Raw genomic sequence first — 13,572 nt, 5'->3', positions numbered from 1 at the left:
CCCCAGGGGCTTGAATCGATCAATGTCGCTTTTTCTCCTCATCAACTCTCAACTATGATACAAATAAAGAGTAGTTAGTGCAGCACTTATTTATCTCGATCTCGAAACACCTTGTGTCTACTAGCTCTACTAATGCCATATCCACCATAACTGGGTAATCAAGGGTGGTTTCGTGCATAATATAGAAATCGGAAAGAAAAAAACAAAGGGGAGTGAGATAATGAAGTAGTGGCACCGCTCAGACGATGCCTCGCCTTTTTGTGATGCTCAGAGGCGGGGTGGTCGTGTGTGTTTTTGTTGCCTTTGGGTTACGGTCCCTTTCAGACGAGACCGAACTAACAAACATGGACTTGATGGGGACAAAGAGCATCTAGATCGTCTTTATAACCATGGTTCGTGATTCAAATAGCGAAGCCCTCCAGAGTTCGGCGTTCCATAATCAAAAAGGTTGCGCGAAAAGACGGCGCTTCAGATAGTGGTTGCGTAATGTTACACTAGGCGCTTGTATAGATACATGCAGAGGTCGAAGAGATCCGTACAGAGGTCCTGTTTGATTCCTCCGAGAATGAATTAGGATAGGGAAAAGACTATGGTGAATTCGAGCAGAGAACCGATCTTATCGTAATTACTCCATGTGAGTGTTAAGGTGGAAACTCAAGAGTGCGAGCATGGGTGAGAGTGAGAGAGCTGTGGTTGTTCAGTCGAGATCCATAGAGCCTTCAGCGTGGTCAATGGTAGAAGGGGGCGTGGGCTCCGTGACAGGATGTGCCGTAACCTTGTCGAGCGGCTCAGCAATGGCTGAGTCTTGTGGGGAAAGGATGCTCGGTATGACATCCTGGTCTTGCATGGTGGCGGAAATACCAACAGGCTCTGGCTCACCAAGCAGATGTCTGATGCGAGCCCCCATGGAATCCATCTGATTTAGGAGGACACGCAGACTAAGCTTGTCGCTCTCTGTCAAGTGACCAGTAGATAAATTACTGGCATCTGCCTTAGCCATTAGTGACAAAACACCAGCATCAGCTGTCTCCTGCTGATTGATTGATCGTCAGTAAGGTGACACGTGTGGTGAGGCGAGGCAATTTCGTTGGGACGACTTACCACAAGGGCTGTGATCAGCTGGTCAACGCCGTCCGACTTGCGCTCTTTGAGACTGGTCAGGGTCAATGCTAACTGCATTTCATCGACAGTCCGCTGTAACTCAGAGCCCGTAAGGGGTCGACTTCGGCCATTTCCAGTTGTTGGAATATACGACACACATCTGGGTTCTTCATGGCGAGGGCCATAGCCAGCGTGTTGACGACGTAGCCTGCACGGACATCAGAAAGTTGAATATGCAAAAAACGAGTAATGGACCTACTGCTCAATAAAATCAAGGACAATGCCCTTTGCTGGTAGTTTGTAAGCTCGACCGAACGAGTCAGGATCCGGCCAGCCGGAATTGTTCGCGGGCTCGGGCTCATCTTCCCAGTCAATTTCGATGTATCCGTTGTTCTTGGTACCTCGTGTGAGAGATGGTACGATGGTCTGCGATCCTTTGATCTTGCGAAAACGGTGAGCAGGTGCCAATGAGCGGACCTCGGCCATTATTTCCTCTGGGTGTAGAGGGCATCGCCAGGTCTTGAGGACAGGCGGGACAGCGAGTGGAGGGTCTAAGCAGTCAATGTGCCAGTAGAAGGGACAAATGCTACAAGGAATGATGGCTCGAACATCTGTGGCAGGCTTCTGACAGCCGTGGCAGATCACAGCCTGCCCTTCGTCGCGCTGCTTGAAAAAGTCGGGCAACTCTTCGTAGCCATTCTTCCTCCTGAGCCCTTGTCAGCATGTCTAGAATTGAAGTTGCTATTGGGGAATGTCACTCACTTGGTCGTTTTGGCGGCGGTGACTTCTTCGTACTCGCCATAGGCACCGGCCTTGACGCCTTCAAAGCGGGTCTGCAATTTCTTAGGGAGGCTGAATGCGCGAGGAATGCTCTTCTCCAGGTTGATGAGGGCAGCGGCAAAGACACCCTTGTATGGGGGCATGCGCGTTGGGTATCGCTTGTATAGGCACTCATTGCAAAACCACTCATCGGGAAGATGGTCCGAGGGTATCATGCCCACACATTCGAAGTGGAATGACCGTGGGCACCCATCGCAACAGACAACGTCGCCAGCGGCGCCGCAGGCAGAGCAATCTTCGTCGTTGTCCGACACCTGGAGAAAGGGGGTAGAGTTAGCCAAACATGAGCCATGCTAAGTATACTCAATTCAGCCTGTGCAATTCGATACAACGCGCTGCGCTAAGCGTTTCAACACGTCCCTGGCTCTCTCTCTGGTCACCGGCTCCTGGTTGCTGATTCAACTGCTGGGGGCTGGCTCGGAAAAGCGGATCTTCGGGGGCCACCAGAAATTACCCCGTACAGTAGTGAGTGGTAGGCCATCTTGGCCTTGGCCCGGCAAGACAATGCACGAGGTACAGAGTCGCAAAATTGACCACCATCTGGTGAATTTTCCAGCAAAGTCCATGATGTTGACGACCCAATCTTGGTGCTCAAGTCTAGGGCAGGTGTCGCGAATTTGCACAGCATAAATGAATGAGCAAAACTAATATATATAAAAAAGATGCATACCTGGTCTTTGGCTACGCCGTTGGTTGCTAGGGCTTCTCCTTGTGGCCGAGGGACACCAGCAGCTGTTCCTCCTCTCTTCTTGACAGGACTAGAAATCATACATAGTTAGCATAATCCGGCCAAAGCAGAATGATGATGATGATGAAATGAGAGAGTCACGGCACAGTCATCCCGGGTGAAAACCTAGAGGCTGATGATAAGACAAGCCAAGAGTCAAAAGATATGACATAAATGATCTCACATGCGCATCCACGAGTCTCATCCAAAGGTGAAGTAGATAGAGCGATGGCAATAGCCGTGAATTTCGTGATGCGCGCCAAGTAGCTGGTGATGAAGATGATGATTGAGATATAAACTTACGATGACTTGATACGAAGGCCAGTTCTCGGCTTCTTTGGGGGGCGCAGCGTGGGCGTCGCAGCCCGTGATCCTCCGACTGAGCTGTCCTCACGCTGGAAAGACCAGGCAACAGGGGACACGGCAGAGTCAATCTCGTCGTGAGGTCTCTTGCTCGCCGAGCGCGTGGATCTCGTTGTTCCCGCTGAAGCAGAGCCTATGGCGGCGATGGATTGACGCGTCTTCCTCGTCGATTTTGCGGGAGTTGTGAAGGGGTCCTCGTCCTCGTCTCCCCCTCGAATAGAACTCTCAGTCGCCGTGACACTGTTGGCAAACTTTTGCGCATCGCGTCTCCGATCCCAGAAGGAGTCGTCGTTATCATGGCCAGCGTGATCAGCCGAGAATGGAGCTGGAGCCAAGGTAGATGATGATCCCTTGTTCTTTGCTGTCTTTGATTTTGTAGGCAGATTCGGGAAGATTTGGCCGGCAGAAACCCTTCCTGGCATGCTGGCGTCGGCGCTCACGCTGATGGTCGCACTTGCGGGTGCATCAGTGGGTTTGAGTTTGATGCCTTTGGTGATGTCTGAGGTGGACAGTGTGGGAGCTGAGGGTGATGGCTGCTTAGTAGCAGCAGGCTTGGTGGTCTTGGGCTTGGCCTTGCTGCTGGCACCTCCCTTGGAGGCGAGTGATTTGCGGCGGGTGGTGATTGGTCGAGATTTTGGCGCATCACTGGAGTCGGGCCCAGCTGGCCCGGGGCGACTGGTGCCAGTGCCTGTTCGGCGGACAGGGCTTGGGCTGCCCATCATGGCCTCAGGTGACGAGAGACTGAGGGCCGATGAGAGAGAGGAATCACTGGATGCCGAATCTCGTCTGTTTCGCTTGCGCGAGGGTGTTTGGGGTAGGTTACTTGAAGACATTTTCCGTGGCGTGTTGCGGGTCGAGTGAGAGTGGGCGTGAGTCTGAGTCTGAGTATGGGTATGGGTATTGCTATGATGGGAAGAAGAGTGAGCGCGAGAGTGAGATGTCTTTGCCCTCTTGGTAGCTCGGGTTGGATGTCGATCCGCGTTTTTCACTTGCTCTGCTTCCTCCGAGTCGAGAATATGCACCTCTGACTCGCCTTCAGTCTCAACCTCTACAACCTCGACCACCTCTTCCACCTGATTGTGATGCAGGAGTTTGCCGTACGGCGCGGCCTTGGGTTTGTGAGGAGTGAATCTGCTGTTGGTCGTTGGAGGGATGAAATAGTAGCAGCCTTGGTTGTCCTTCTTGCCCTCTCGCTTCTTCTTCTGCATCTCTCTTGAAAACTTTTGCATCGTAGCCTCATCTGCCGTTTGCGTGAATACCTCCTCGATCATGGCAACGAACCGCGGGTCGCTTGATTTTTCGTCGTATAGGGTCCGCAGAGCCCACGCAGTCGGATATCGATAGTGCTTTAGGGCTTCGTCCACTGCAGCCTCGACGACCTTGTCCGTGAATTCTTTGTCTTCGGGTTCTCCAGGTTCAGCTGCGTGAATCGTCGCCTCGGCTGTGATTGCCCCTGCTGCCTCTAGCTCCTCATCCGCCTCGAGCTCCTTGAAAGACTTGGCTCGTTCCGCCGACTTTGCAGTCTTCTTCGGCTCCCTCTCCAACTCTCTGCGCTCCTTTGCCTCCTTTACTGAGGGCTTAGTCACGGTGGAGCTTCTGCGACCGGCAGAGGAGCGTCGCGACCGTCTTCCTAGAGATGTGCGTCCTGATTGTCGTCTCTTTGGTCGACTCGGATCGTAGTCTTCATCGTTCTCGTCGTCGGCTGCTGCTGCCGCGTCTTTGAGAACAATAGATACTCTCCGTGGCGGTGTAGGGGGTAGAGCCACAGGTGGAGGGGAAGAGTGTGCCGCTCTCGCCGTAATCGCAACATCCGCCTCCGCCTCCGCATCCCCATCCCCATCCACGTCCACGTCGACATCCACCACTGGGTCGCTGGAGCCCATCTGTGCTACATTTTTGGCAGCACCTCCCCCTGACCCTGAGGGCCGCAAAATAATCCTCTTTACTCCTGAGCTGGTCTCCGGTCCCGTCTTCTTGGGTTTGGGCAGGCTTCCCAAAGGCGCCATGTTCTCAACAACCCCATATCGAACCAGCCCATCATCCTCGAAGCTCGCTTTGCTCTGCACGGTCGGCTCTAGCCAGCGCTGCATGAAAGCTCTTGAACCCTCGGTTGCCCCCTTAGACGCGTCGAGCACTCCATTCCATTTGGTATTCTGTGATTGCGCGGGACTAGAGTAACGAGATCGTGTAGTTCTGGTATTTGACGAGATCATTGTGCCGGCCTTTGGTATGCCTAACCTGGTAATGGTGGTGGTTTGTTGTTTTTGTGCCTCTCTCTGCGTGTGCCAGTTGCCGCGGGACGGGGCAGCGCACCTCTCTAGGCCAGCTAAAAAAGGTTGCTCAGTTAGCAGTGTTCTTGAAATATAATGTACAAAGGGGGGGGATCCAGGTGGTTTAATACTTTTATCTTGGGAAGTAGCATGAATTACTGCAACAGTATCGCGTGTTTTGAAGGTCGTGAACGCGGAATGATGATGTTGAAGAGAGAGTGGGTGGGTAGCAGGTTGAGACTCGGCTTTTGCTGTGCTATGGTCAACGCCCTGCCTGCCTCTTCGCCTCGACAGGTCAGTCCTTGAAAAAAAAAGACCCCAGTGTCAGTCAGTGTCAGTGCATGCATGCACCCGGAGCTGACGGCGCGGGTCGGACAGGCAAGGGACCGGGGGGGAGGCAACCCAGGGATAACGGGGAGAAGAGAGTGTTCTTGACCTGCAGAGTCGGTTTTCTCTTATCTTGTTTCCCTTTTCTCTTTCAGCCTCTTATTCAATACCTACCTAATTTATAAGTGGCAGTTAAAGTACAGACCATGGATAAGGTACTAAGGTAAGTAAGGTACCTACCTAGGTAAGCTTACTACCTTAAGGTAGGTACCTACTTTCGTCGACCAGGAGGGGACGGGATGGGATGGAAGTCAGGTGGCTCTGCACCTAATGGATGGAAGCTTCATATGCTAGATCTAGGTAGGTCCTCCACTAAGTCAGGTTACTTTTCAGTGGCGGCTCTTGTAGGTAGCACTGAAGCTTCCAGGCACCCTCCCTGGCTTTAGGTACATTAGTAGGTACTATTTACGGGCATTGGATGTGCTCACTCTTTCCGGGTTTGCCTCCTTTCCTACATTTTTACCTCATTCTTTTTTCTTTCACCCTTTCCATTGGATTGATGTTGGTTTCTCTACGCAATTCCGCATAGAGCTCTGCGTCTTACCCGAGGTCAAATAGCTTGAGCTTCCAGGTGATAGATAGAGCTCAGGTTAGTAGATCTCTCCTCCCTCGCCCCAGCATTCAGCCACCCACACTCACTCCCCAACCCATCCACAAAGGTAGGTAGGTAGCTCACGCTCAATATGCTACTGAGTGCAGCTGGAGCCTGACAGCTCATCCATTCTCAATCATTTCATTTCCCACTCTTGCTGTTTTTTCTTCTCACTCTCCTATCTTGTCTGTATGTGTAATAACACTCGAGAGTAGCGTCACTCATCATGTTATTTGTATGAATGGATAAATAGGGGCTGGCTTGGCTCACCTCCATGTCTGCAGCTGACAGTGCGACAGGTACATGATTCCCTATGTCGACAGTGATAGACATCAAATTGGCATGGTATTGTTGGTACTGTACTGTGTTTCAACGACGACTCAACTGGGCCATCACTTTATCTGCAAGTCCCGGTACTCAAGGCAGCCACCTCACCAATAACTGAACGACTACTGTCTGACCTTTCCTCTCCGCACTTTGCTACCATATACCGTAATAAACCATATGCTGTCAGGGGGTCTGCTCCATCAGCGGGAATGACAAAGAGTGGTTCACGCTCACTCAGCACTTTGGCATTCAGCTCCTGCGTTCTCAGTCATGTTGCCTCTCGCTCGCTAACCATCTTTGTCAGTCTCATCGCCATTGTGCCCAGTCTGCCTTGCAAGGTATGCCTTGACGATTCAATCAGTTGGGTTGAACTTGTGCAAACATGCATCACAGAGACAGAATTCCATGGTTGATCATTATCAGGTTGTGTTAGACTTATATATATATCTCTGGTCATGCCAGTCCACCTGGCCAACACGGTGGGTTTCACTTTTCGAGATTCCAACCATGCATATTGACCATCCAGCTGCCCACTCTGTTCGATGGAAGTGGTTTTATCCGCACAGCTCGTCCAACGGTGGAGATGCTCGTAAGTCTGAATGTTGGGTTTGCAACCTGTTTGACTTGATTCTTGTTTCCATATCCTCGAGTTCTTTGATCAGTTGTTAAGCAACTCTCCAGCTTGTCCGTCTTATCTTGTCGTTTTCTTTTACTCTTCGTCATCCTCCTTCTTGGCGGTCTTCTTCTTAGGCTTGCTCTTCTTCTTGCCAGTGTTTCTGGCCAGGGGCTGCTCCAAGATCTTGAGAACCTCCTCATCCTCAATCTTCTTGTCGGACTCATACTTCTCGAGGTCCAGAGGGGGTGGGCCACCAAGCTTGGTGATACCGTTCTTGGTAATGGCTGCATGTAGTGTCAGTATCGACTCTCGAACTGGTCAACCACTCGATGTGCGACTTACCAAGGGTTGTGAGATATCGAGCAACAGGTGAGTTGTCCTTGTCACCAACTAGCTCATATTGGCGGAATACGTTGCCACGGACACACTCGACGACACCAGACTTGGCATCACGCTCGTCCTCAAGCTGTCGCAAGCTGAAGGGGAAGATGCCGAACTTCTTCTGGACCTCGTTGAGGATCTTTCGCGAGGTGGGTCGCTTGAGACCGTAAGTCTGGTTGGTGCGGCGGTGGAGGGTAGCACGCTGATCAAGACCCTTCACCTTGCCCGAGCCCAGGCTGACACCGGTCTCGACACCCCATACCTCACCAACCTCAGGAACACCCTCGCCCTTGGTGCCCTCGGCGGGGGCAAGGACAATCTTCTTGCTACCCTCAATCTCGTTGTGGTCGAACAACCAAGAGGTGGTGCTCTCGACGAGGTTGACTTCGTAGGCCTTGGTGACCTTTTCCAGGAGGCTGGTGATCTTGGCCTGTGTAGGGGCCTTCTGGGAGGCCGCCTTGGCCTTCTCCTCCTCGCTGCCCTGAGTGAGGAGACCAGGGGGGATCATCAGTCGCAGGAGAAGCTCGTTTACATAGTAGTTGGCGAGAACCAGGTCAGCGGTGCGACCGGTAATCTTATCGCCAGCCTTGTCCTCTGGGGTGGCAATCACGGTGTCACAGACAATGGAACCGAAGCCATCGATCTGGGCGCCTAGTTGGATCTTGATAGCCTCACCATCCTTGATCTCAGTGTTGGCCTCAGCCTCGTCGGAGGTGAGAGGAGTATAGGGAGTGACGTAGGACGAAGGAGAGACGGTAGTGGGGTGAGAGAAACCTTTTAAGTGGTGTCAGCTTCAGCGATGTCTCACAGACCAAGTTTTGCGTGTGCGACGAACCCTTGTTGATCTTCTTTCCTCGGTAAACCTTGGCAACCTCTTCTTCGATCAGCTTGTCACCCTGCTGGCAGATGTCGACGATCTTGGCGCCAGGGACGACGAGCTTAGACACCTCAGCAAGAACCTTCTCGGAGATCTGAGCGGCGGTCTTGTACTTAGTGAGGGTATCTGGGTTGGCCAGAGAGTAGTCTGTGTGGTTATGTCAGCACAATAGAGCTCAATGCGACGAAATTGGTGTGCCCGCGTGAGGCCATCGCGGGGTGCTGATGACGAGGGCATTCGCAGTAAATGTTGTTGTGTGGTGGCGGGGCAGTGAGGAGCAACGAGGGGTAGCAACGGTCAGTCGTGTGCCTCCGACGGGACAGTCGCCCAGTGCACGGCATAGCTACAGAGGAGCTCTGAGATCATACATACTGGGATGGAAGAGGAGGGGTTGGATGGGACAGCTAATTGGGGCTTTTTCCGGGGAAGAACTCACCGATTTCCTTGGTCTCGGACGACATGATGGGCAATACTTGTTGGCTCGTTAGGTTTAAAAAGGTGAAAGAAGAACTGCGAATGCAAATGCCGGGGAAGGGTGGATGAAAGCTTGAGCAAGTCAAGTCAGGTCGGGTCAGTCGCACGCGCACACAAGAATCAGAATCCAATCCAATCCAATCCAATACGAATAGCGCCCTGTGTGGAATGGGGACTTGGAAGTGGGGTTTGAGCTGCGAGGGTTTAGACAACAGGGTTTGGTTTGTTCTACCCAAGGTATGGGGGTATTTGGTGGAAGATACCTAGAGCCTGAAGAGGCATTGTTTATTTATTATTACCTACTATCCTCCGGGTTCGGCATCAGGCATTTGCCTGTCTACCTACTTACCTACCTAGGTATCTGCCTGGATATTGTCGTGGGTTGTAACTAGTCGTTGTATACATATTTGGCCTCTTGTTGCCCCGGCTCATGCCTTTCCTCGAAGCCTCGACTGCAGACTAAGTTAGGATCAGCAAATAAATAGGTATCCATGCAGTGTGGGCGTATTTGTGTGCGCAAGCAGCCGCCACATGCTTGCAGACAAACACGAGCGTCCGTGAGCAATTCTTGATGATCCAAGCCGACGATATTCACTCGGTAAACGGTTTCTCTGATATCCATAGGAGCTTGAACATGTGCTCTGTATTTCCCCACTTGTTCACTTTCTCACGTTATAGCCACCTTTTTGGCGACACAATTCATTCATTTATTGCAACAAACCAAACAGTCTTGGTAATGAGGGGCAATGAACACATCCATGCCACAAATAATGACTTCATCCAGCCCTGGGCTATTTCTATATTGGGCACCTACCTAGGTAGGTAGGTACTAACCTTGGGCTGTCGGCCTCTGTTGGCTAAGGTATATACCCTAGAGTTCCCAGGTCCCGCGCCTATTAACAATTCTCGAGTTTGGTTTCCGGCTCCAGGGAGCGGTTTATTAAGATCACTTGTGCATCATACATTGATAACTTGTATTCAATTAGATATACATTTCATGTGCAAGCTGTTTGACTTTGGCCGTTATGAGTTGCACATCACAAACCTGAATATCAACATGACAACCTCAAGTTTAAAAGCTTGCAAGACCATAAATACATGACAAAGTTCACAACTAGCCAAGAAAACAAGTAGATTAGTAATAATAGCTCTGTATTTGCAGTATTTAATATGCTGCAGGTACTTTGGCATTGTCATTTGATAGAATATTCAGTATCAATCGTTCTTAGGACTCTAGACTGCGAACTGTATAGTGACATGAGGTATCCCAAGACGAAACAGAGATAAAGAAAAGCCATCTGAGATAGACTATGCGCAATGGGGATAATAAAGACCAAAGTAGGTACTACAAGCACGCATAAAACACCATCTCAACAACGACGGGAGCAACTCCACGTCAGATACCTAGGTAGGTACCTCAACTTACCGAACTACAAGCCACACCTAAGTACAGACACAAGTGGCGCAGCCGAGTCGAGATACATCAGCTCTCACCGAACATCACGTCTATAGAATGTACAACTACATCCAGCCACAGGACGCCCTGGCTGATCAAACTCCGTCGCAGCGTGGCCAGCCTGCACCAGCATTGGCGACCTTAGTTAACTGAACTTACTGTAACAACTCGTCAAGCCTACCTTAAGGTTGTCGCCTCGCGCTTTTTAACCTTTAGCCTGTCACCCAACAACGCCGATTCCACCGGCCAAGGTCAACGTTCAGATAAGACGTCCAACTATCCGCCGCGTACTGAACACAAAAAGTTGTAAACTCTCGCTTGTTTCCCTTCTGACGCGGCAGTTCCGCTGCGCCGCGACCCGCGACCGCGATCCGCGCCCCCGTTACTGTCTGAACATGGCCGCTCAGCCCTCCGCGTCAATGTCTTCGGCGCCGGCCACGGGCTTGGCTGCCACTGGCGCAGATAAGGATATGTCCTCCTCGAACTCCCCTAGTAATATGCCGGTGCGCACGAAGGAGTCCTTCGATAAACTCATGGTCGAGCGGTACATCACCCGCGATGCCATCGCCGCCGCGGCGCTCGGCGGTCAGCTCGACCAGACACGCAGGATAATGAGCGATACGCGCGACAAGATCCAAGAATACCGCCAGGTCCGCACCGAGTACCGTCAATGGTTCCCCCCGTCGAGGCTCTACGGCGAGGGCTACAATGGCTTCGCAAATGGATACACAGAGAACCAAGGACCCTCACGAATCATCTATCCCTCCCAGAAGCCCCGACCTGGCCAACGAACGACGCCACCCCTCAAGTACAAGCGCAAGGATATGCTGAAGCAGGCCGAGCAGCACGAGGAGCTGGTCCCGTTGCGCCTAGAGGTCGAGTGGGACAAGATCAAGCTGCGCGATACTTTTACCTGGAATTTGCACGAGAGGCTTCTCCAGGTCGAATTGTTTGCCGCGCAACTTGTCGAAGATATGGGCCTAAAGCCCCCCGCGTCTCAGCCGGTGTATGAGCAGGTTGTTCATCAAATGCGAGAGCAGCTCAACGACTTTTACCCGCTGGTATATTCAGAAGATGATGCGCTTGACCCCGAGCTCCCCTATTCAGCATACAAAAACGACGAGATGCGAATCCTCGTCAAGCTGAATATCACGATTGGCCAGCATACCCTTGTTGACCAGTTCGAATGGGAAATCAATAACCCGTCAAACTCGCCAGAGGACTTTGCTGCCAACATGGCTCGGGATCTGTCCCTATCTGGCGAATTTACAACCGCCATCGCGCACTGTATTCGAGAGCAGACACAGCTCTTTACCAGGAGTCTATACAGCGTCGGCCATCCTTTCGATGGTCGGCCAGTCGAAGACCCTGATCTCGTCGGTGCATTTCTCCAGACGCCTCTGCCCACGGTCTTCCGACCGCAGCAGCAGGCCAAGGAATACGCACCGTATCTCTACGAACTCAGCGAAGCAGATCTGGAGCGGAACGAGACGATATTCTCTCGTGAGCAGCGTCGTCAGAAGCGATCGATCAACAGAAGAGGAGGTCCCCAGCTGCCCGATCTTAGAGAGCGGCAAAGAACCATTCGAACTTTGGTCGTCTCTTCTGTTTTGCCTGGGGCTGCAGCTACCATCGACGAGAGTAGACTCTACAAACGGGCTGCTGGCCCCAGGGCGAAGCGCGTTGTACGTGATGGAGAGATCTCTGATTCAGATGATAGCGACGATTCAGCTCCTGATTCACCCGCCCCCTCCCAAATCACAGGTGGTACTGCTCGAACACGAGGTATGCGCGGTGCTGCATCTGCAGCTCAGCAAAGAATGGCCAACCTCGGCCGGTCTGAAACCCCTGAATCGAGTGCCATTACACATCACCACGAGACTAGGACCTCCCGCCGGTTCAGAGAGGAAACAGAGGAGCCTCTGCAGTTGATCGTGACACTCAAGCTGTCCCGCGACAAGCTGAGGCGGTTGATGAACCGCGACTACTCAGACTTGAGGCCGCCGTCTCAGACACCAGTGTCCTTCCCACGAGCACCAAGCGCCTCCACTCCCTCAAGATCCATGCCACCGCCACCCTCGACCCCGTCCAGCGCTATGCCTCACGCTTCAGCAACTCCATCCTCGTCCCTTCCGCCAGGCCAACTTGGCCGGCTACCGGCCCCTCCGACAGTTCCTGGACAGTCTTCTCACATGCCATCAGTAGGTCACCAAGCCTTTGTATAATACGCACATCGACAGTGGTACTGACTGCAATGCTTCTCCAGCCCCCGGCCCCGGAATGGCTTGTCAATGCCCTCAAGGATTTAGAGAAGACCTATAACCGTGGCGACAGGTTCGAGGCCACGATGAAGTACTCCTTTCTGCACCCCGTGACAGAGCTACCTATCCAAGGCCAGCCTCTGCCCGAAGGTGTTAAATATGCCTGGCTGCCGCGTATCCGCTGCCTGGACTGTACAACCAAGCTCTATACACCTGGCCCAGATATGACGGTTAAGAAGTTTGAGACCCATCTCGATTTCTCAGGGCACAAGAATGCTGTTGCTAAGCGCGTGGCGAGGGAGGCCAATCCTTGAGTTTCGATTCATTATGAGGGCGCTTCTCAAGCAGCATGTGAAACAGAGGTTTCGCCACTGTAACGTATACCTTACTGCCAGGCCTTGTTGTCTTGGGCTGCATCCTGCTCGGTGACAAAAGGGGCGTTCTTGGTTCTTTGCAAATTTACATGGCCTCCGGATTTTCAGTTTCAAAGACAGAGAGTTGGTGACTGGTGGATTTCCATCATTGTTTTGTACATGAAGCCTCGAGTTCTGTGAGCAGAGAAGGGAATGACGGGGTCATGAGGAACCGACGAAACGAACAGCTGTCGTCCCCTCTTCAGGTTGGTCTATTATTCATTTTGGAGTCTACGGGAGAACTGGGCGCTGTACAATTGGGCTAGGACATGGAACGAAATATCAATATCAATATCAGAGCGCATGTTTCTCATGCTTGACATGTATAGCTATGACTGGCCCTTAGGTACATACAACATGAAAGGTCACTTACGACTTGTAAATCGAGACTGAAATGTCATGAAAACGAAATGCTATTGCTCGAGTCCCGTATGAGAGGGTATACGACAAGACAATTAACCACAAACCAAAGACTCCCTCCCCTGTA

At 52.0% G+C, this 13,572-nt stretch overlaps 3 protein-coding genes across 3 annotated transcripts; 1 reads left to right on the top strand and 2 right to left on the bottom strand.

The window, feature by feature from the left end:
- Nucleotides 1-697: 697 nt before the first annotated feature.
- J7337_002723 (uncharacterized protein) lies at nt 698-5,244 on the bottom strand (the record flags this gene model as incomplete). Its single annotated transcript, XM_044820450.1, has 6 exons — nt 698-1,033; nt 1,102-1,309; nt 1,361-1,807; nt 1,864-2,195; nt 2,612-2,699; nt 2,972-5,244. 6 exons carry the CDS (start codon nt 5,242-5,244, stop codon nt 698-700), a joined length of 3,684 nt encoding a protein of 1,227 aa, XP_044684750.1.
- A 2,072-nt stretch (nt 5,245-7,316) lies between these two features.
- On the bottom strand, nt 7,317-8,942 carry J7337_002722 (uncharacterized protein; the record flags this gene model as incomplete). Its single annotated transcript, XM_044820449.1, has 4 exons — nt 7,317-7,507; nt 7,566-8,378; nt 8,440-8,628; nt 8,918-8,942. The coding sequence occupies 4 exons, from the start codon at nt 8,940-8,942 to the stop codon at nt 7,317-7,319; spliced, it is 1,218 nt and encodes a 405-aa protein (XP_044684749.1).
- Nucleotides 8,943-10,806: 1,864 nt separating this feature from the next.
- J7337_002721 (uncharacterized protein) lies at nt 10,807-12,986 on the top strand (the record flags this gene model as incomplete). Its single annotated transcript, XM_044820448.1, has 2 exons — nt 10,807-12,612; nt 12,678-12,986. 2 exons carry the CDS (start codon nt 10,807-10,809, stop codon nt 12,984-12,986), a joined length of 2,115 nt encoding a protein of 704 aa, XP_044684748.1.
- Nucleotides 12,987-13,572: the final 586 nt, after the last annotated feature.

This window comes from Fusarium musae, chromosome 2 (genome assembly GCF_019915245.1).
Source record: "Fusarium musae strain F31 chromosome 2, whole genome shotgun sequence".
In the NCBI taxonomy this organism is placed as follows: Eukaryota; Fungi; Ascomycota; class Sordariomycetes; order Hypocreales; family Nectriaceae; genus Fusarium; species Fusarium musae.
The sequence above is the reverse complement of the archived record's forward strand: the minus strand, read 5'-3'. Positions and strand labels throughout refer to the sequence as shown.